Raw genomic sequence first — 22,818 nt, forward strand, 5'->3', positions numbered from 1 at the left:
ATCCGTATCTATCATTTCACCGTGCGCTGCTGCCCAGCGATCACACTGTGATGGCTGTGGCCGTTTCCCGCTACCTTCTGCAAAAGCTGGAGTGGATGTGCTGTATGAGCGTGTCATTGAGCATCCGGGCTCGGCTCATTTCAGAGCCCCAGGCCAAAAAGCTGCCAAGAATAGCACCAACTAGTGAGAAATACTGAGGTTTGATTTGAGTCAAACAGAGCCCTTACTGGACGGTTTTGGAGACAGGCCTTTCTCCATGGTGTGAATCCCACCCTTATATTCTCCACACCTCCTGCAACCTGACAACCTCTGCAGCCATCACACCTGCTCTGGTGGGAGAACCTCTGCTTTGCCTTGCTGATAATTAGCTGATGCGCCTGATAATGAATCTCTCCGCCAGGCCTACCGACCCTGTTCTGATCTGGGGGGTCCTCATTACTGACGGCTTGGCTTCGCCGGCTTCCTTCCGCTGAGTTTAATTAGTGCACAAACTTCTCGGCTGTCTGAAGCGGCCCGTTAGCTTGCTTTAAAGTCCAGCATCAGAGCTGTCCTCTCTGGGTAATTGGGAGCAGATGCTTGGCGGGTAAAGCAATAAAAATACCCCAAAGGCGTTTGGCAGCTCCGTCGCCAGGCAGACTGGCAGGCAGGCAGGGGCCGTGATGCTCGTCAGAGTGACATAGATGTGTGAATCTATCACACCATTCCACCCCTCCAGATGATCCAAAAAAAGAAGAGAGAACGCGTTTTTTTTCTGAAGTAGAGAAAGTGTGTCTGACTCTAAAAACCAATAGTAGAGGAAATGAGAGTGGGCCAGAAGTATCGGCTTTGAGGTGGGCGAGTGGGTGGGTGGGTGTGGGTGTGGGAAAGGGGGGGGGGGGGGGGGGCTTTGTAATGAAAGGAGGTCCAGTGTTAGGCTAAACTGAGCAGAAATCCAATCAGCAAACAACACCAAGCGCAAGAAAGATCCAAGCTCGGAGGCAGGCTGAGCAAGTAGCGGGCGGATGATTGCATTCGGTGGTTATCTCCGGTCTTCATTGACCTCAGGGCCACGCTCCTCATGGCTGAGGGCGTCAGGCTAATTGAGAGGAATGCCAGCCCTCGAACATGGCTGATGATTGGAGAAGGACACTACATTTGGTGGAAATGTTTACTCAACTACAAATATAAGAGATTAAGGAGCTGCCTCCTCTCCTCGCATCAAGATTAGAGAGGCTGGGAAGTGATCGGAGGTTGAAAACTGTATCACTGCCTTCAAAAATGTTTCCACGGGAACAGGAAATGTAAATGCTTGTTAGGTTCTTGTCACCAGTTGCTCTGACCCCCCCCCAGCCTTCCTCATACTGTATGCATCTGGCCACCTTCCCACACTGCTTATTTCTCTCTCATTAAAAAAAAATGTCACTTCAAACTGAGAGCCGACTAAGTTTCCATAGCAACAACATCACAGAGATGCTATTTTAGTGCTGTGTGTAACTTTGAGATAAGGTGTAATCATGCCAGGCTGGACACAACTAAATAATACCTCAGTTATAACTCCCTACTTTGTCTAAGTGCTTTCACTGGCGACCATTAGGCTCTGTTACCATGGCAATGCTTTCCCATGAGATCTCACTGAGTGGTCGGCCAAGCGCTCTGAACACGATGCTGTAGCATCAATTCACCATTTCCTGAAACATCAAAATGAATACGAATGACATTCCTTAGCTAATTTTAAGCCGTTTAAACAGCTCTGGATTACATGTGTGCAGTTTGTTTTTTCCGTCGTCGGCTGTCAGAGGAATCTTTGTAATCTGAACCACAGGGCACATCACTCTGGGAAAGTGTCTGCTGCTTTGTTGACTGCATGTCAATATGGCACTAATGATGTAATGGTGCCTGTTTTCTCCCAGTTTGCGTAGCTACGAGAAGCTACAAGGTACTAAAGAGACCTTTAACACAAAAACTATTCAAACTATGATATATATATATATGAATGTTCTGGCTGTTGTCATATTTTCTTCTTATTATTAACCAGGTGAAGCTCATTTATTGTCACATTACAAGGTGCTATTTTCAGGACTTAAAGTGGTAGTTCAGGTTATTCCAGGTGGGGTTGTGTGAGGTACTAATCTATAGTCAGTGTATTACCTGCAGTAGATTCAGATCAGTTTAGAGAAGCAGTAGGAGCACAGGCACAGAAGCTGAGCAATGTGCCGCTGTGGAGGTCACTGACAAAAGCTAATATCAGTTTAAGTGTAGGCTTTATTTGGAATACTTTATCACTTTGTCTTTCCATCAGCCCTTTCCTTTAGGACACCATTTTTTTTACCTTTGATCTATTCCTTCAGACTCAAACGGCTGATCTACGGAGCAGCAGTTTACGCTGTAGTTGTGCTTGTGTGTAATAAGACAGTAGTTCCCCCGTTCACAAACTGTACTTCCAAAGGAAAAGGTTGTTTGACGGCAAGATAAAGTGGTGAAAATATTCAAAATAAAGCGTTCACTTCAACTGATATGAGCTTTTTCTGTTTTTTAAACTGGCTAAAATACTTCTTTTTTTTTTATGCTGGCCACGTCCACAGCAGCACATCACTCAGCTTCTGTGCCAGTGCTCCTGCTGCTGAGAGGGTGCTGATTTGAATCTACTGCAGGTAAACACACTGACTATAGATAAATACCTCACACGTGAAATAACCCCAACTATGACTTTAAAAATCAAAAGGAAATGCTGAGAACAGTGGTTCTCAAACTTCTTCTGTCATAAAATTCATGTCCCCCGATTTCCCTGTAAACTAATTTAACTTTCATAAACCATGAATAAAAAAAAAGGAAACCATGAGTTAGGGAAATTGGTAACCTTGCCCAGATTGCAAGAGTTGTCAGACACCAACCTCATCTTTAAACAAGAATGTCAATGGTGGGGGGGATTTGTGGTTATAACTAATAAACTAAGTTTACTGGCCTTTAAAAAAAGATCCTTCCTAAAGTGCAGTCAGTGTAAGAATCGGGGGATAGTAACACAAATAGGGACTTCGGTACAAAAACAGTTTGTAACTTTGGAAGAGGCCTCCTATTAAGTATTCAGTGGATTTCATCCTCTATCACTTACACTGGAAGCTCATTAGCAGGAGCCAGTTTGAACAGGAGGAATGTTTACAGCAAGCAAAACCTGCTCTCCAACTATTGTTTGAAGACAGACTTAAAAAAACTGAAATTATCCTTTGAGGTTAGGGAAATATTGTGTTTATAGTTAATAAAAAAGTGAGTACTATTTTCTGGACTGTTATGAGTCTCCTGCTTCAACATGCTACATGCCCATCCACCACCCAAGCCTCCACATCCTTACTTTCCACCTTGCTACAAAGACAGCAATCCTTAAACCAAGGTAACCTCCATCATATATTCTGGACGTTGGTTTTCCATTTGTCCATCTTGTATTTTAAATGTCTTCTTCTTGTCAACCTGGAACTTCCTCCATGAATCTGATACATATGATCCACACTTACCCCCTCAGCACTGTGAGAACCAACTCACTGCCTATAATGATATAAAATCCATGGTGGTCAAACTGAAACCATGGCTGCTCTTTCTGAGCTGCTGAAAAGTTCACATTTTTACTGCCTGTTATATAATAAAACTGGGAGTGCGGCTAGCAGTGAAACAGCTAATGTTAGGTGTTGACTGCAGCTCACTGCCAATAAAGGTTTGAGTACATTATGTACAAATGACCTGAGATGAAATATCACTGTCAGCTTCAAAGCATTAAACTATGATGTTTAAAGAGGAGGGCTGGTATTGTTTTATGTTTTTATTATCGTCAACAAAGTCCATGAAAAACCAACAACATCTCTTAATACTTTATACTTTTCATACCCTCTCTGCAACACTCAGCCCCAAACCCACTGGTTTCTACTGAAGATAAAATATGATAATAATAAAATATTATTTTAAAAAAAGGAAAAAATTTACTAAACCAGCTTGGCACTATTGTTTTTAGCAAACGTTACTCAAATTGGAGCAAATAGTACATTTGTTAGGTACTATTTTCAGCTGTGGAATGATACACAGTCAGTGTTCTAGTGAGTATTAACACCAGCAGGACAGTGTGTGTGTGGGACTGATTCAAAATAAACTACAATGTGTGTTTTCATGCTAATGAAGGAACACATCACCCATTGCAACAGTGCAGCTCAGTGATGTGTTTTTTCGTTTTTAAGAACAATCTACCTCCGCTCTGGTTTCCCAGCTGCTTGGGAACTGCAGGGAAGTGGAGAAGCACTTCCAATACACTGAGCCATTACGGCAAATAAAGTATTGTCATTACATGTATCATTATTACTAAAGGAGGCAAAGGAATAACCAAACATAGGACACACTGAGCAGAGAGAACAGGAGAGAGGGAGGGAGAGAGAGAAGTCATCGCTAGCTGCTAAAGAAACTAGCGGATCTGAATAGCATGTAAACAACAACTGGAAGTGAGACAATACACTTGCAGCAATAAAAGCCCTGTTAAGAAATAAAGAGTTTTTGCACTGAAACAATAGAGGGCTTTTAATTTGAAACAATTATAGGAAGTGTTGAGTTTGTATTAACACGTAATGCAGTAAATTTAACATGGCAACGAGCGACTGAAAACAAATACAGCTATGACCAGTTCTACATATCAAACAGAGGGAGTTAGACATAAACACCTGCCTCTCATAAAAGTTTGTTACGGTCTGAAGTTGAGGTAAATGAGTAAAGGATAAACTGTGTGAGACAAAGTAACAAAGATGTTCTGTCTCTTCTACGTTTCTCTCTGACTGATCATTTTACAGTAAATACAGCTGAAATCACAGTTCAGTCTTTAATTCATTTTGTTTGATGATTTTGTTGCAGTTATAAAATCAGTATTTGACCAAGGCGGTCCGGACATATACCTAGTCTTGGACAGAGAAACATGATGACATTGAATACACACACAATACTTGTTAGAAGGATTCAGGAAAACAGAGCCTCAACCTTCAAAGATGAACTGTGTGGTGTAAAGACATAAGCTAAAACAAGATACACTCCCACTTCCACACCACCTGGTCTCCCATTACCTTTGCTATAGCTGTTTGCTTGTACATCTGTGTGACCAGACCCATGACCTCTGTGAAGGGGTTGTCCGTGGCGACGACCCCCGACCCCAGTCCCTTCATCAGTCTCTCCCACTCGGCGAAGCTGGCTGAGGCCTCCTGCAAGCAAGGAGAGCGCAAAGACAGTGAGGCCACGTCCTTTATTTCTTCATCCACCCTCCTCTCCCTCTTTCTTGTTCGCTGCTGTTTTTGAGATATAAAGGGCAAAACAATTAATGGTGCTGCTGGGTGTCCTACTTTTCCTGGAAGAGAACGCAAAAAAAGACAGAGGGGAAAAAAAAAAAATGAGAGAGAGAAAGAGGGAGAATTCCCAAGGATGCCACCCCCTCTGACTGGGCTGCTGTGTTAGGTGGGTCATGAGCGTCTCCCAATTATAGCCGCCTTGTGACAAGCCGGGGTCGAAGATGGAGAAGCAGCCGGGCCGGTACAATAAATCAAAGACGGCTCGCGTGCTCTCAAGGTGATTGGCGAGGGGTATTTAAGGCAGGAGTGGAGGAGCGCAGTGGGAGAGGCTTGCCGGTGAGGAGCAGCATATGCTCCATTCTGCTCATAAACAAGACACGCAGAGCGGCCGCGCGTTTGTTGTCGACGTGTAGGTTAGACCTGTTTATCATTAAAAAAAGTCAATCAACAGCAGGCGTCAGCACATTTTCTCATTTTATTGCACGACATATTATGTAGAAATGTGTCATGAAAAGCAGCAAGCTGTACACTTGATTGAATTTCCGTACAATGACTCCAGTTTGCATGTAATTTCAAGCGCTTCAGAAGAGTGCTGAACCTCCTTGACTTTTTTTTTTTTCTTTCAAATTGCCTAACTTTAAACCACTCCGTCATTAGAGGTTATTTTGCGCCTATTGTTAACAGCTCTCAGTTTAATCTGTCTGAATCAGCCAGTGCAAGACGACAAAATGTGTCAAATTTCCTACGGGGAAACGAGCGCTTGCTTAAAGCGCCACGTATGAAACCATGAAAAGCTGTGAAGCATATGGCGAGCTGAAGGAAGCAAGAGGTGGCTGCGCGATCAAGCACATACATACGCATCACGGGTGGGTGTGTTGTGAAGGGGGTCGGAGGTGAAGTGGAAAGGGTGACAAAGGGAGAGAAGCCTTATTAATGCAAACACACACGCACACACACAGTGGAGGCTTCCTGAGAGAGCAAGTTTCACTACTGACTCTCGTTCGACACAGGTACAACGAGAAGATTGTGGTGAAACATGAAAGCGTTGCACCATTTAGTGCAATAATTAGCATTTCAGTGGATTCAAACCTCGTCAAAGTCAAGGACGGCTGAATGAATAAACAGTATCACGTTGGAGGAGCACAAAGCTGCATTTCCTTTATGTTTCCCTTCAGATGTTTCACTAAGCAGCACCTGCAGAAACACAGCTACATCTGTCTCTGTGCTTTTTTTTTCTCATTAAAATTTTTACATTTGAGCATTTCTGGGGGAAACAAATGGCTAAACACTCCACCCTCGAGGATATTCACCGGACTAACGCTGACAAAAGGCCAGAGCTGAAAATGTAAAGGGCAGGAGGGGCATAAAAAGTGTCTGGCTGTGGAAGATAAAAGCCATCATTAGAGAGTAAAATGAGATAGGAGGAATGAACTGGTGAGTGGTCCTGCTATACAGCATATATCATCACAGTTTGTTTAGAGCAAAATAAAGTCCACCCAGTCTTTTTTTGTTTTGCATTGTTCATATTTTGCAGCTTTTTTGGAGGCACAGCGACAGCAGATTTGGATGACCGGCCACTTCACACCTTCCCTTTTCTCCATTTAGCTGTGAGGTCTATTATTCTCAGCAGATAAATACATGTTTAAAAAAAAACACTCACAAATTTATCTCATGAACAAAACAGACTGTGAAGCAGAATAGCTTCTGTGCAGTCGTGTTTTCTGTTTTCACCAAAGACAAATGATCTTCAGGCTCATTCCTGTGAGGATATCATGCTGTTTCAGCCAACTTGAGATAAGAGGGCAACTATGAGACATGACATGAACTTTTCCAGCGGTTCAGGATGGACGCTCTGCAGCCTAATTGGCACCACTGTGTAGAAACACTGACCATATTTAGCCCCCAATTAAAGTGTCACTTAACATTTAGGGAGATTGGGGTAAAAACCTGCATCATCACTTTCCCGAGCAGCTTCCTTATTGTTGTGTTATTCCTGGGGTGCATAATTAGTGCTGAAAGAGCTCATCCAGTGTTTCTGCATTCCTGCTGATATGATACAAAATAAAACAAAGGATTCTTAGTGTGTGCTGTTGCACCCAATGGGAAACTAACCCATCGCAGCCTTGACACCAGTGACCCAATGCAGAGAGAGACACTGACACAGACCAGGTCAGAGCCACGTTAGCATTCGCATGTACGTTCCCACGCATCCAGTGCAGCGTGGGAGACAGAAGCTGCAACCGCAGCTTTGTGAGATGCAAACACCCACACATGACACATCATGACATATATATGTAAATATGCATTTGATTAAGCGTGCACTTTTTATAACCACTAGATTCCGCTGAACGTGTATGTGTGTGTGCACACTCAGCTTAGAGGTCGTGTCCTGCCCAGAAGAGAGCGGTGAGTCGTCTTCATTGATTGAAAAATGACAGAAACTACAGTCCATTGAGTGACCACTTGAGTCAATTCCCATAGACTCTCATGTTAAATATGTTACAGAGGAGTTTACAGCCTGGTACACAAAACAGTTTTGGTCTGAAGAGACAATAAAAACAAATCCAAGATATCCAGTTTACCATGTGTGACAAAGCAAAGCATCAAATCATCATATTCATAAACTAGAAACAGCAAATATTTGGATTTGGATACTCTGGATCAGGCCTTGTGCCCCGCCCACCACCTGCTTGCTCCAGGTGAAAGAGCAGAAAGTATCAAGATGGTTAGAGGAGGAAACATAGACACACTTTTGAGCCTCAGTCAGACCCAGACTCAGGAGTTTAGCAGATGTATCAGAACGGTTAGCGCAGCTATTTGTTCATGTTGTTTATTACCTTGTAACTGGCAGTGGCTGACACAGTGTTAGTGGTTGTGCTAATGCAAACTCTCGCTCTCTGTACTGACAAGGTTTCAGGTTTATTTACCCCCGCCTCCCATTCCCACAAGTTGACAGGATTGGTTCCTTAGGTTATATGACATATGAATCCCTGGCTGTCATTGGTTGACTGCAGTTCAAGGCTGAAATACTCAGTCCTGGTGTTGACTCATTATTTCATATATGATATGTCACATATTACATAAAAAACACCATATGGACATGGCGATGTGACACTAAATCAGTCATGAAGAGATAATACTTCTGGCCATGTATGAAACTGTGGAAACATTAATGTGTATAACAAGCAAATGCCAAGTGAAAAACATCCCCCGAGTGTCACCTTTGCGGCCTCCTTGGGCAGGTCGAAGGGGATACGCTGGCGGATTTTGGGGGGCAGCTGACTGAGCACCTCAGCCTTCAGACGGCGGATCATGATCTGGCTCAGCCGCTGGTGTAGCTCCTCCAGGTTGGACGCCCCTCGACAGTCCCACTGCCTGCGAGACCCAAAGTACCTGTGAGAGATTGAATGAGAGATGAAGCTGTGTCTGCTGATGCATTTGTTTTTTTTTTGGTTTTTTTTAGACACATCTAAACTTTCTGAGAAAACATACTTATTTACAGTGCTGCCCTGAAGGAGTAGTTAAACACATTTAAACATTCCCACCAGGGAGCTGCCCAGCACCACAACAGCCCTCCATCGTTTACTGCTGAGCAGCTCTGCCGCAGCAGTCAGGGGACCAGTTTTTTGCTTCAGGGCGATTTGCAGAGCAGAAAACTATTTTGTTTAATGGCCACAGCAGCAGGTTCATCCTAAAACTCGCCAGCAACTTTCACAATTTATCAGCCAAATGGATTTTTAGAATAGAACTGGCCCTATATACAAAGGCTGGTTATCTGCCATATTGGCGGGAAGCGTGGACAAAGTTAACAAGGCACTGCCAAATATTTGCTGTTTCACACTTCGGTATCGAAACTTGTAGTTACAGAGGGAAGAGAAAGTGACTCACTCCTTCTAACATAATGTTACCTGGTGTGGGGATTTGAACCAGCAACTGTCCAGCTTCAAGGCTGCTTGTCTGTCTCCTGGGCTGCTGCCACAGTCACCTCACTATTATGAAGCGAATGAATACTTTGCACAGATGATGCCCCTCTCTCTCTGTGTGTGTGTGTGTGTGTCTCAGAATGGCATTCCCCAGCCACACCAAGTGCTATTATATACAAAGTGTTATCATTAATGGCAGCAGGCCCATCCCCGACCGATTTTGATGGACATCCAAAACAATGCATTTGATGTGTTTGTTCACACATGTAACTGATCGTCACTGGCAACTGGCAGCCGGTTGGCATTTAACGTTTGGCTTCAGTTGCGGTCTGGCTCTGACAACAAACCCTCAACTCAGCGGCACCGCCACTAGAGACTCAGGTAGGTGAGATTTACTGAAACTTCAACCAAGCAAGAAACAGGAGTGTATGAATAAGAACAAATCAAACTGAGGCATCACTCTTAAAGTTAGAATATGTGACTTTTCCACATTAAAATGTCTAAAAATGACTAGACTCATGTTATATATTTGTTTTTAGTTGTGTATTTACATTATCTGAAATTATCCATGTCATGTGGTTGCCTGTCTATGACATCATATCCCCTGTGAGCATGCGTCAAAGCCGTAAAAATGTACTTTTATCCAGTTCTAAGCCACATTTTTGAGATACACTATTTAAACCTTGGTTGTTTTCAACCATGTATTTTAACAGGATGAAGGATTTAAGTCATCGAATGTCTGAATCTTAAGTCATTAGAGGAAAAAGCCAAGCAAATGTTAGAAAGCTCAGCTCCCTGCCGCTCTGAGACGTCCTGTGTTCACTGTAAGGCGTCGGTGAATTTTTAAAGTGAAACTGCTTTATTCTGTGTTTCTACCAGTTTATATCCTCTGGTCTGTTTGTTTTGGAGAGGAGGAGACCTCTGTGGATAATTCCGCTCCAGGTAAAAACCTCCTGAACCACTGACACTGAAAGAATCCAAACCGGGAGAAGCTGACGGCAATGGTGGTGGAGACAACAACTCCCATGATCCCATGCTTCTTCACAACTGTCGACTGACTTGGCTGTCTTTCATTATTGTTTTGATTAAGACCCCTGGCAGCAGGCGTTACATACTGTAAGCTCTTAGAAATAGTTTTGGAAATTATGTTTGTATTATTTCTTGCTGAGAATTAAATGAGAGGATTCACCTGGCTAAAGCTACACAGTCAGCATCTTGTTCTCAAGCAACAAAGTGAATTAGCTCATTTACCAAAATGTGAGACAAGATATGAATTACATGAAATTTAAAATTAACTTAATTTAAATTAAATGTGTAGCTGTTTTAAGATACAGCAAACGTAGAGGAAAGAAATATATATATAGGGATTATACTGTATATTTGTACGAGGTGCATGTCAGCCGGTGGGCCTGTGTTGAAAGGTCACCTGTAATGGGCGTTGCAGAATTTCTTGGCGTAGTCAGTCCAGGTTCCAAAGCTCTTTGGATAGAGGGCATCAATCTGCATGAACAGCTGTGCAAACACACAGACAGGGAAAGAGATCTTAACCGCAATTCTGTACTAAACCAAACAACACAGGGTGTGCACATGTGTGAATGTGTGTGTCTGTAAAAGAGAGAGACAAGGACTCTGTACAAACCACACAGAACGTGCATGATAATATCTCAGTGCCTCCTCCTTATAATTGTAAAATCCTCTCCTGTAATTTCTCCTTTTTTAGTTTTTTAAAGAAATGCAGTATGATTTGTCCTACTTGTCATCTTAACCTTTACGTGATCGCACCTTAAAGTGAGACACTTTTGAAAGAAGACACGCCACATTCTTCTTCTTGCAAATGAAAAGTTGAAATAAAGAGCAATAAAACCTTCTTTTTGTGCACTTCTCAGACCAGCAGCTGTAGTGTGAGGTGACCACATTTCTGAAATGAAATCTGGGGACATTTCCACTTCGGTGGTCAATCATTTAAATAGCTAATGTTTTTATCCATGAAATGAAAAAGGGGGACAGTTCTGCTTTCATGTACTTTTACCATGGTAACTGTTGTAGACTGCCTCTAAATTAGCTACATATCACCTACATCCTGGAACTTCACCCCTGATTCCAACCCCTGGGTTCTCTCCTGTCTTAAAAAGTTTGACCAGAGATAATCTATAACATTTAAGTTTAAGCTGCAGTCTAAAACTAGGCGAGCAAGTGGATCGTAGTAGAAGAACAGTGATATGACGCCGCTATAGCGAGCTGCCAGCGCCCTCTGTGGGTCAGTGCGGGGCCTCTGCCCGCCTGCTCTGCCGCCTGATCTTTCTCTGTGGTCTGTTTTTATTCACAATTTAAAAACTGGGACATTTCCAGGGACAGCTCCAGCTGGGAACAGGCCACCAAAAAAAGGGGTCTGTCCCCAGAAAACAGGGACGTCTGGTCGCCCTATTACAGTGCCTAACTTTAGCTGATGTTAGCAAACTTCTGGCAAGTCACCAGGTTTCACTTTGAAGTGGGAAAGAAAAACATATTTTTCCTGTTTCGTATGAGTGGTTGAATTACTGAACAATAAAACACACTCTTGCTCAGTTCAGCGTACTAAGTAACGTACTATTCAAACTAAATATGACATCAAAAGACATATGCAGTGCGTTCCAACTATGTATATGATGTACACTAGATTAGCCAATTATATGACAGAAGAAATAAAACCTTCTTACTCTTACTTATGAAAAGTTGAATGAATAAGCAATAAAACACATCACTGCTCAATTCAGCAGACTGTAGGGCTGGGTATTGAACTTCCATACTTTGGATAGGATCGAAACGTGCCTTGTCATTCAATACCAACATTTCGATACCTAAGGCTGTGGTTTCCCAACCTCTTCCAACTCAGGGCCCACTTGTTGGTGGCCCACATCCAACCCCGTAATAATATGGAGGCCATATAATGCCACAGAGCACTTTTTATTTGAATGATAACAATCAAACATTCCTTTGACCTTTGACCACCAAAATCTAATCAGTTCATCCTCGAGTCCAAGTGAAAGTTTGTGCTGAATTTGGAGAAATTCTGTCAAGGCGTTAGTGAGATATCGTGCTCACAAGAATGGGACGGACGTACAAACAACCCAAAAACATAGGGTTAGCACAACGTACTTTACCCAGACATTTTTTATCCTGCAATAGCTACTTGTGGCCACCAGAGCTGCTGTTTATGCTAACACTTTTACAGTTTAAACATGATCTACCATTAGCTCATGGTTTAACTATGGAATAACATCTCGTCAATTGTTGCTCGTGTCCTTCACGGTAGCTTAATATTTAGCTTTAAGCTGTAAGGCTAGTATCTATCTTATCATCTTTTTTTTTTTAAAAAAGGTTATTTTTCTATTACATTAAATTAAATTTTAAAAATCTCCTTGACAAACCTGACAGATTTAGTAGTGCAGCATGAAGACTGTTTTAGTTCCCACAACTTCTCAACTCTTAGCTTTTGAGAGCACACTATAACTCAAACCTTTTTTTGGCTCCAAACACAGACCTTGCCTGTGCTCGCGATTAGTCTACTGTCATGAAGCGGATCCTGTGTGCAATTTATTCAAGGTCCTGCTGTCCTTCGCCCAGTTTACCAGTCCTGTGTAGTGCAACTGTGTGGTAATTTGTGTCAGCGCCAATTAACCAGGTCAAACCGTGGCGCAGTCGCACATAGGCGAAGAAAGCGAAACTGATTTGAAAATTAAATGAAATACGCACAGAGAATATCAACCTACTCCTGCCAGACTTGAAAATAATGAGTCATCACAAGATCTCGATTTCGAAATCCTGATAAATTACAAGCTGCTGTTTTCTGTCATCGGCGGACATATGGCATTTTAAAGATTGTGTGTGCATCACAGGCTGCAACAGAGCTCCCCAGAATGTGTGTCTGCGTCTGTGTACACACCACATCCCTGTCAATTTTCAGTATTTGCAGCAATTTCCAAAGTAATGACAGGTAATCATCGGCAAGGCGATCTGAATAAGCAGCCACAGTGAGAGTGCTATTCTAAATTCAGCGCTTGTTCTACAGGAGCTTTGCATTTTCCCCCCTCACACTGTTGATATAATAGGTGGGTGGAATGAGGGCACATCATGAACAGTGCAGCATGCCCTGAGCTGTGTGCTAACTCGATGTCAGCGCCACAGTGAGTAATGATGGCAGTGAGGAGACTTGCACAGAGGCAGGGACAGGGCTTATCAGGTTTATGCTGCGGATGATAAAATGTTATATTCAGTTTCAGATTCTAGTGGCAGAGAGAGGGAGGGAGATATCTAAGAACTCACCTCAACACTGCAGGCAAAGACAGCACGCCATGTATCACACACATATGCACGGTATGGGCTATAACACATACACACACACCTTCTCGAGATTTCCTACAAGTACTAACTTCACTTCATTTTGGAATTAATTAGCTGCCTGAATCTCATCAGTTAATTATCGCGATCGGGTCTAGACAATAATTAAGTTTTCCTCACAGCGACGTGGCAGTTAGACGACAGCGAGATCTGAGGCCTGTGTCACATAAGATACTAGTCAACACAAAACCTATGATGTCACCTCTGGTTATCACAAGCTCCTCTACAGAACACAGGAAGAATCTGGAGCAAGAGTTTGCTTTCCTACAACAGCTGCCGTTCAGTTTTAGAATTTATGAATAACTATTATTATTCTTCATGATCTCACACTGATCATATGCACAGCAGATTATGACCCATGATTAAATCGCTTTTGAAAACATCGGTTTTTATGCCTATTTATAATTCTAATCTTCATTTTAAGTGTTTTACCAAAATAATACGTCGGGTGATATTTCCCTCATTGTCAGCAAATCCCATGATCCCAACACACACACACACACACACACACACACACACACACACACACACAGTGGTTTATTTTGGCTCCCACATGTGCCGTCCTGTTGCTGTGAATGCTCACTAACTCCACCAAATGTGTATTAATCCACCACTGAAAATAGTCCCAAACAAATGCACTATTTAAATATCAAATAAACAAGAAATTACAGTGCCCAGCTGGTTTGGAGTCATTTTAAAAATCAATTTATATTTATATTTATGAGCTGCCACAGATTTGTTGACAACAAGAAAAATATAAAACAAGGTAAATCTAATCCTTTAAAGGTTAGTGGGTGTGGCTCAGTTGGAAAAATGTTATGTCACATTCTCCCCTTTGAAACCAAAGATTTTAGAGGCCGTAACACAACTTGTCGTCTTTCTTCCATGTTTGTTTCAACTATTTTCTATCTTTTCTTATCATTTCTATATTTGTAAAGCCCTTCATAACTGTAAGAAAAGTTGTGTATAAATAAAGTTTTATTATTTTGAATTTGCAACACAGAGCCAGTGAAAAACTAAAAATGCTACATTGCAGGTTATGAATAATAAGGGGGCCTGTGTGCTGTGTGTGTGTGTGTGTGTGGAGAGCAGTGCTCTTCATAAACAGGATGTTCAGTACAGTTTATGTTCCAATGTCTCAAACACAATCAGTAGCTGTGGTTGCAAAAAAAAAAGATTATTCCTCAAATCAACCGTATAATTTGTTAATACAATAAATACACTGATTTATAATACCTAATAATAATAATTATTATTATTATTATAATAATGTAAAACTATAACGACTGGGATAAGAGATAGTGTAAATGCCTAATTACAAAGCTGTGCCCCGTCATTACAGTACAGTGGACATACAGTATTTGTTATTGATACTATATTGTGTCTTCACAGTGAGACTGTGAAAAGATTTTCTATTCACAAAGTTCACTTCATCTTCCGCAGCTGCAGTGATGGAATAAGCCTGCGATCTACAGCTTCAATATAACATATATAAAAATGATATAATAAATCATTATGGAGAGGGGAGCGGCTCTGCTGCTCTCCAAACACCATTGTCCTGTGAACAGCCCTTCTTATTGTCTCTAAATTCAATAGTTTGCCCCCCCTGTGTGCTTCTTTTTATTACTTGTCTCATTTATTGCGGTGCAGTGTCTGTTCATATCGGGCTTTGTAAATGAAGTTTTTGCAACAAAGGTTATTGAAATAAGTCCGTGGGATCCTCGAGGATAAGTGATGCCGGAGAGAGTTAATTGGCTTTTTGAATGTTGGATGTGAGTATTACCTGCTCTGGAGCAAGTTACCATGGCGATCTACCTGCGCTGCAGAGTGAAACACCTTTGTGAGAAGCCAGAGCTGAGCCCTGAGCTGGCCCACTAATCTCCCCTCATGAGTTTGGGCTCACAATCCTTTTTGAAGCATATGGATATATTCCCAGAATGTGCTGAATCTGGTCTCTTAGATTAGACGTTGTTCCTTCCTCATTAGCTTTATGTTTAATCTTTCATCAGAAATTTAATGCAGGGTTTGAAGGAATTTTAAATCTGCAAGGTTCATGTTGGAGAGAAAACACAGAGCACTATACTGTTTTAATTTCATCAGGTTTTATTACCTCTTCAGGTCGACCCAGGGCCGGGGTACCGGTGAGCAGGATGGCCCGCTTGGCACTCTGAATGAGAGGAACCAGGATCTTGGTCCGTGCCGCATTCCTGGACTTGAGGTAATGTGACTCGTCCACCACGACCACGGCAAACCGCTGCCTGGTCAGAGCCTCCACCAAGGGGCGCGCGTCTGTGGTGAGCAGCCCGTAACCCAACACCGTCACCTTACTGCTGCTGATGCCCCTGGAGCCAAGAAGAAGCTGTTTCATTTACCACAGTAACAAGTTCACATTTCTCCATTTGGGATAAAATGATATACAACAACAAACATTATTACATGTATTTATTGTTATCACTGTTTGTCTGGGTGTAATGACTGATTACTGTCCTAATCAGTTATTCTGCTAATTGTTTTCTCAATTTATCGATTAATCATTTGTTGAATAACATGTCAGATAATAATGAAGAATTGTCCATCATAATTTCCTAGAGACCAAGATGACATCTTTAAATTGCTTGTTGTGTCTGAGCCCAAAACCCAAATGTATTCAGTTTACAACAAAAGTGTTAGAAACAGAAATATTCTCATATGAAGAGCAGATATCATTGATTTTTTAATTAAAATATACCTTAATCAATTACTAAAATGAACTGTAACTATATAATTAAACTATGTGTAGTATCATAACAGGGAAAGACAGGGTAATTTTTTTTTTTTACTAAAATTGATATCAACAAGGCAAAAATCTCAGGAAAAAAAGAGAAAAAAAGTTTCTCCAATTTTTGAATCCATATCAAAGCCCACACAGTAAATTAAACACAGTAAATAAACAGTAGATTTGGGGGCTATATCTATAAGTTTACATGGTCACAGTAACAGTAATTTTGTGCCACCTTTAAAGCCTTGTGTTTAAATTCGCATATCATAAAAAGTCTTTTTTTCTGCAGTAATCCAAAAGCCGATATAAAAATCCTGTTGACTTTTTAGAGGAGGAAACCAGAGTGACGCTAACATCCATGTTAGCCTACAAAAATACTTAATTCCTGCGGCTTCCTGTTTGTGGCACTCAGCTCCAAGCTCATTGGTTCCTACTGAAAAGCAAACTGCTTTAAACAATGCGAACTCATTTCTTAAAACAGCTGGGCACTGCAGCTTTTAGCAAAGGTTACTCAAACAGAGGGATGTAGCGCATTTGCTGGGGACTATTTTCAGCCGCGGATAAACACACATTCGGTGCTCTTGTGACTTTTTAGAGCAGCAGAATAAAGTATACAGTGGATTGAGCCAAAATAAATGACAGTGCCCACGTTAATGGTATTGAAGGAACATGTCACCATGGCAACAGTGCAGCTCACTGATGAAGCTCACTATATCATAACTGTTCATGTAGAATCAATTCTATATTGGTTTTCATGGGATATGTTGGCAATAAGAAAACTACAGACTTACTGTTGAACGTGCCTCAATGTAGTCACCTTTAAGGATGACAAGTGTGTGTCAACAGTTAAATACAAACTCAACATCTGCTCAAATGTTCAAGTGTTTATTGACTTGGCAACTGAGCCATCAAGGTAAAGTAAACCAGACTATTTAAAAAGGCCGAAGGCACACAAAGAAAGAAACACAGTTGTGGACACAGAGCCACACACAAACTAGCACTGCAGCTTTTTCATAAATCTCGTCTCCTTGAGCGCTTAAGAAATCCATTCCTTGTCTGCATTGCAATTTCTATATTTTCCAGGCTATACGCAGCCCTAACACAAACACACAGGCACAGTCACAGATAAACAAACAAACACAGAAGCGACATTCAGCTGCATGAAACTCAATAAGGATCTCTGAGAAATCAAAAACATTTCCAGCATCTGTCAGGCTCTAATTCTTCGTCTTCGACACACACACACACACACACACACACACACACACACATTTCCAAACTGAAATAAACCTAAGGTGCCATTCATGTTCTACAAAAGAACGAGGGAGTCAAAATACTGAGAGGAGGCGCTGCATAATTTTTTCTTGCCTCCTCATTCAGTCATTAACACATCCAGTTCAAGGACACATTTTCCCCACAGGGCTTTCACAACCTCTTTGCGCCTCATCTGTGATGTGAGGTGGGGAGGTTTTTTTCCCCCCTCTATGCCACAAATAAAGAAAGTTTGTTTCATTCAAAAATAAAAACTGAGAGAACTCGGGGAAAGTTGAGAAGAAAATAAAAGTAGCTTATACTCCACATTAGTGCACAATGCAGAAAAACACTCGAATCAATACAAACAGCTGTGAAAATGAGGCACGTTTCTCCACGACAGCATTTTTCCACTTCATGCGTTGAAAAAATTTCAGCTCTTGTTCAATATTGCAGACGTCACCTTGACATGATTTGTCTGTCAGCGCTGTCAAACATCAGCCCCTGCTGGCTCCTGACACCCAGGGACACTTTGAGATTAATTTGTCAGCCACAACTTTTCTGTGTGTCACGCTCGCCCCCTCTTTCGCACTGTGTGACCAAGTGTGTTCGAGTTTCTTTTGGTAAATTATTCCCACTTGCGTGTGTGAAAGCAGACGGCTGGGGAGATGATGCCACACAGCTTATTACAGGGACGACTTCCCTTTAAATTCAAATAATGGCTGCAGCCTTTCACTTCCATAATCCTATGTACGATGAACATAATCCTGTGGATTATACCCAATACTCTGCATAGATATCCTGAACATATTTATTAGCTCTAAAGACACCTCCGCAGAGACTACAGGTCTTAATGTGCAAAACGTGTCCCTACCTACTCAATAACATGTCGCTTTTTTCCTTGAATTAATTCAACATTGATGGTGACTAATTGTTCACATTTTTTCTGAGCAAAAATAGCCAAAATTCACAGGTTCCAGTCCCTCAAAATGTGAATATTTGCTGGTTTTCTTACTGATGTATGAGAGTAAATTGACATCTTCGAGTGTCACCTGTTGGTTGGACAAAACAAACAATTTGGAGATGTCACTTCAGGCTTCAGAGGACTGTAATGGTTATTTTTGTCAATTCTTTATTAACATTTAATCAGAAAACCAATCAACAGAATAATAATGAAAATAACTGACAACTTAACGTTTCCCCCCCTAAAAAATAAGATGTCTTCCTTTCCTTTAAGTGTCTGTATCTCACATCTTATTGGTTAGATTGCTGACCATGTGACCTTTACCATTAACATTAATTCCAAACAGTATGAAATTCAGCATATTTCCTTCAACTCTCTGGCTCCCAAACCACAGCTTTAATAAACTGTCAAGCTACCATTGTCTTATACTGAGGCGTAATCAGTTTGCCAATATTAGCCTTTCATTAAAAAAAAAAACAGATATCAGCCAGTCAGTGTCATCCACAACTGATATGACGCATAAAATTAACTTAATTGTCTATTTGAAGCCCATAATCAAAATATATTACATAAAGTCTTAAAAAACATACACTTTATTACACAGTTTAAAGTCTTAATAGTAAAATTAGAAATGATAAAGTTCCTTCCAATGGAGAATAAATCTGTAGAGGTCAACATAGAAATGGTCAAGCTAAATGCAAAAATGTTAAATATCAAACTTAAAGCAGTATTTTTTTTTGGCCACTTGGGGGCAGCAGAACAAGAAGTAGACGCAACACTGACATATTATCAACTCATAAAACTGTTATAGCACAAGTTAACAAACTGTTTCCTATTTAAGCATCAAGTAGACAAAACATTAACAATATAAGCATTAATTTTGAATCATGTCTCTAATGAATTTAAGTCCGGTAATTACTCTCCTTTTAGCTCTGGTGACAAGCAGAGCAAATGAAATATCTGGCTGGCTCTTCTCCACTGTGCTCAGCAGCTACTCTTTAACTTTGTCTGTGTGCTGTTTGGCGCTGGACAGGTAGCACACAGTAGACTCATTAAAGCTTAGATTAAATAAATGAGCTGTAAACCCAAAACAATGAGCTGAACGACACTAAAGAGCCATATAAAGCTGGAGGAAACTGCAGAGTCAGGTGATAATTCTCCATGGTTACTTTGCCCTTTCACATTACACACAGTCACTTGTCTCATTGTTAGAGTAAAACACTGATTAGACCAGGTTTAATGCTGCTATAATAATATTTTTATATTGACAGCGTTTTCGCATCATTTAGCTCATTGTTTTGGTTTTAAGCGCAGCAGATTTAATGTTTCAGTTCACTCTCACTGCTCTCTCCATGTTGTTTCCAGCTGACAATTAAAACCAACTGTACACTACCTGCTAAGCACCAAAACGGCACACAAAGTTAGCAATTAGCTAACAGCAGAGCATTTAGCAGCTAAAGAGCCTGATACTTCCCGCAGGAGTTGTTGCAGACTAAATCAGAGATTGAAGGAGAATGAATATTGGACTTGCATTTGTCAAGTGTCCAGAAACATGACACAGAATAAATGCTAATGTTTCTCTGTATTTGCTGATTGTGTAAATAAGCTAACATTTGCTACAACATATCAGCTGAAAAGGTGATAATATGTCAGTCTTGTTTTGCTGCTTGCCTCCAGATGGCTGAAAAAATAATCAGTTAATGCAGTTTCAAGGAAATCAGAAAAGTCAAAAACAGTTTCAGATGTGATCAAATTGAAAACTCAATTTCACATCATTTCCTGTATGTGTAGCCTGGCGGTGTGTGTGTGTGGAGGGTGGAGGGAGGGGTGACCTACATGGTGTGGCTCTTGTTCTCCACCAGGTTGATGTCTCCAGGCTGCAGCTCGGGGATCCACCTCTCCAGCTCCTCGATCCAGGGATATTTCAGGGACGAGGGCACCACCACCAGGAGAGGCCACTCCTGCCTGAAGGCGTACGCCACTGCGATGGCCTGCACCGTCTTCCCCAGACCCATCTGGACCGACCAAATCAACACACGGCAAAGGGGGAAGAAAAACAAGTCAATCGCACACCGACTCTGCGATAAATTGCATATGACGGCCGAGCTGATGTGAGGCCCAAGAGTAATAAGGTCTCAGAATGATTCTCGTGTCAAAACCGATTAGGCACGTGGGAGTGCTGCACAGGGCTGACAAATTAATTTGGAAGGCATGCAGCGAAGTCTCAGGTTCATTTTTTTTTTTTGGGGGGGGGGGGGGGGGGGTAGATTTCCTGAGCCAGCGTTGTGTGTGCTTACCTCATCAGCAATCATACATCTGTAAAACAAAAGGAAACAGAGAAAAACTTTATCAGATGGGGTTTCAGACTTAGGAAATTGCTTTGTAGAGCTGACCAGCAGCCGATAAAACCTGGCTGCTGTAAAAAGACAGAGTTTATAGTTTACATCGAAGGACAACAGCCCCTGCAGCATGAGGGCCTTGCTCAAGGGCACAATAGCTTTAATTAGAGAGGCATTTATTCTGATTCGATGTCTAGACATTCATGGCTCTTCCAAAGATTCATACCAGAAATCCTCCTGTCACAACCCGACTTCTCAACCTTTCCTGGTCACAGAAAACTCACACACAAAGTCACACAAAGTCACACAGAGTCAGACAAATTTAAAGTCTGTCACTTGTGATTTAGGGACACACCGGTACTTTGTTTTGAGTTTGAGAACCGTAGATGCTATGAAATATTTATGTTGTTGTTCTTATTGAGTATTTGTGTTTCTGATGTAGCCGAGAGTCTTGGGAGAGACTCTGGAGAGTGTTCACTGTGTGGGTTCATCCAGTTCGTAATAAAACAAAGCAACATGCTGGGTTAAATGTAAAATAATATTTTAATGATACAGGAAAATGTCAATCTAAAAAAAAGACATCAAATTGTATATCCTTTGTTTTTCATTATGTCTGTTTGAGACACGACAAGTTGTCACGTAAAACTCAAGCTTCCACTCTGGCGTGCAGCATGAGCACCTGAGGTTTAACATAAACCGTGCTGTTCATTTAATAGCTCACCCAAGTCAGAGCTCCAGTTATTGTCTATAGGCCAGTGACACAGAAAACACAGGGTTAGTTCTCCAGTTGAGCTTTAGGGAGGAGTGGAGCATTTTTATTTGTATTGACCAAACTGTCGCAGGACACGAGGTGTGAATCAATTTAAGCAGCAGTGGGCTGAAGGCAAAGAAAACATTTTACACAACAAGAACAAAAAGCAGAGGAAAATGACAGGCCCACCTACAGTTATGATATCACACAAAGCAAAATAACACTCATTATACCCAGTACATAGGGCTGCCATACATCCCGTATAATACGGGATCGTCCCGTATCTGAAAATAAAATACTGCAATTGGTCCCATATTTTTGTACACATCATTTAATTTAAAAGTATGTCCTCAAAGTGCTGTGAATAAGTCAAGTAAAACCAAAGCATTTATAGCCTACAAGTGGACTGAAGAAGTGATTAGACCAGAAACACCGCAGCTACACTGTGCTCAAGGATGAAAGAGCGAGCTGCAGCCCTGAAATAAGTTGTAAAAACACACAATCGCAAATTTACCCGCAAATTTTGGTGGGAAAAGGGTATGAATTTAAAATTTTAATTTCAAACATCTACATAAATATACAATATCAGTCTATTCAGTATAATCCACACACTTAACGAAAAAAATATTTTCTATCTTAGGAAAAAAGTATCAAACTGTCCTTTTCAATTTAATGTCCAAACCTAATCTAAATCTAATGCCTCCTTTGCTTTGCAGGTAACAGCAGCAGGAATGACCCATGTAGATAAATCACACTGTTGAGCACAATAACGGCCAAAAAAAAATTATGTAGCAGTATTATGCTACATTTTCTGTTACCTTTGATATTTTTGCTATTTTGTTTGTATAAGCACATGAAAGGGTGTATCAGTGAGTGGCAACCCCACCAGTACATTAATATGCATATATAACTGAAGATTACTGTACACATTTGAAACATTTTTGCAATACATATTTATCTTAAATTTGTCTATTACTACATTATGCATGGTGTTTGAGGACAATAGGTGCTATTTTGTATCATGATCTCCTAATTGCAGGTGGAGATGCCACGTTTCGTCTGTGTGTGCCGTACAGTTTGCTTCTTGTCGTCATCGATTCTCCATCATTAATCATCTCTTAGGGACTCGCAGGTTTCGGTGTTGGGAGGCGACTTCTCACTTTCACCAAACAC

At 41.2% G+C, this 22,818-nt stretch overlaps 1 protein-coding gene across 11 annotated transcripts in view; it reads right to left on the minus strand.

The window, feature by feature from the left end:
- Nucleotides 1–22,818, minus strand: part of zranb3 (zinc finger, RAN-binding domain containing 3) — a 145,463-nt gene that overhangs the window by 52,215 nt on the left and 70,430 nt on the right. For 7 of the 11 annotated variants that reach the window (XM_071463932.1, XM_071463930.1, XM_071463931.1 and 4 more), the window contains 6 exons: nt 20,853–20,871; nt 20,392–20,570; nt 15,693–15,924; nt 10,632–10,717; nt 8,504–8,675; nt 5,064–5,198 (listed from right to left, as the gene is read on the minus strand). In XM_071463932.1, the coding sequence (XP_071320033.1) occupies nt 5,064–5,198; nt 8,504–8,675; nt 10,632–10,717; nt 15,693–15,924; nt 20,392–20,570; nt 20,853–20,871 (823 nt within the window). Of the gene's footprint in view, nt 1–5,063; nt 5,199–8,503; nt 8,676–10,631; nt 10,718–15,692; nt 15,925–20,391; nt 20,571–20,852; nt 20,872–21,615; nt 21,687–21,739 lie in introns of all 11 variants that reach the window. The other 4 variants (XM_071463936.1, XM_071463938.1, XM_071463939.1 and 1 more) reach the window with 2 other exon arrangements.

The sequence above is a fragment of the Trachinotus anak genome, unplaced genomic scaffold (assembly GCF_046630095.1).
Source record: "Trachinotus anak isolate AG129_WGS33_773 ecotype Australia unplaced genomic scaffold, CSIRO_AGI_Tana_v1 ptg000026l, whole genome shotgun sequence".
In the NCBI taxonomy this organism is placed as follows: domain Eukaryota; kingdom Metazoa; phylum Chordata; class Actinopteri; order Carangiformes; family Carangidae; genus Trachinotus; species Trachinotus anak.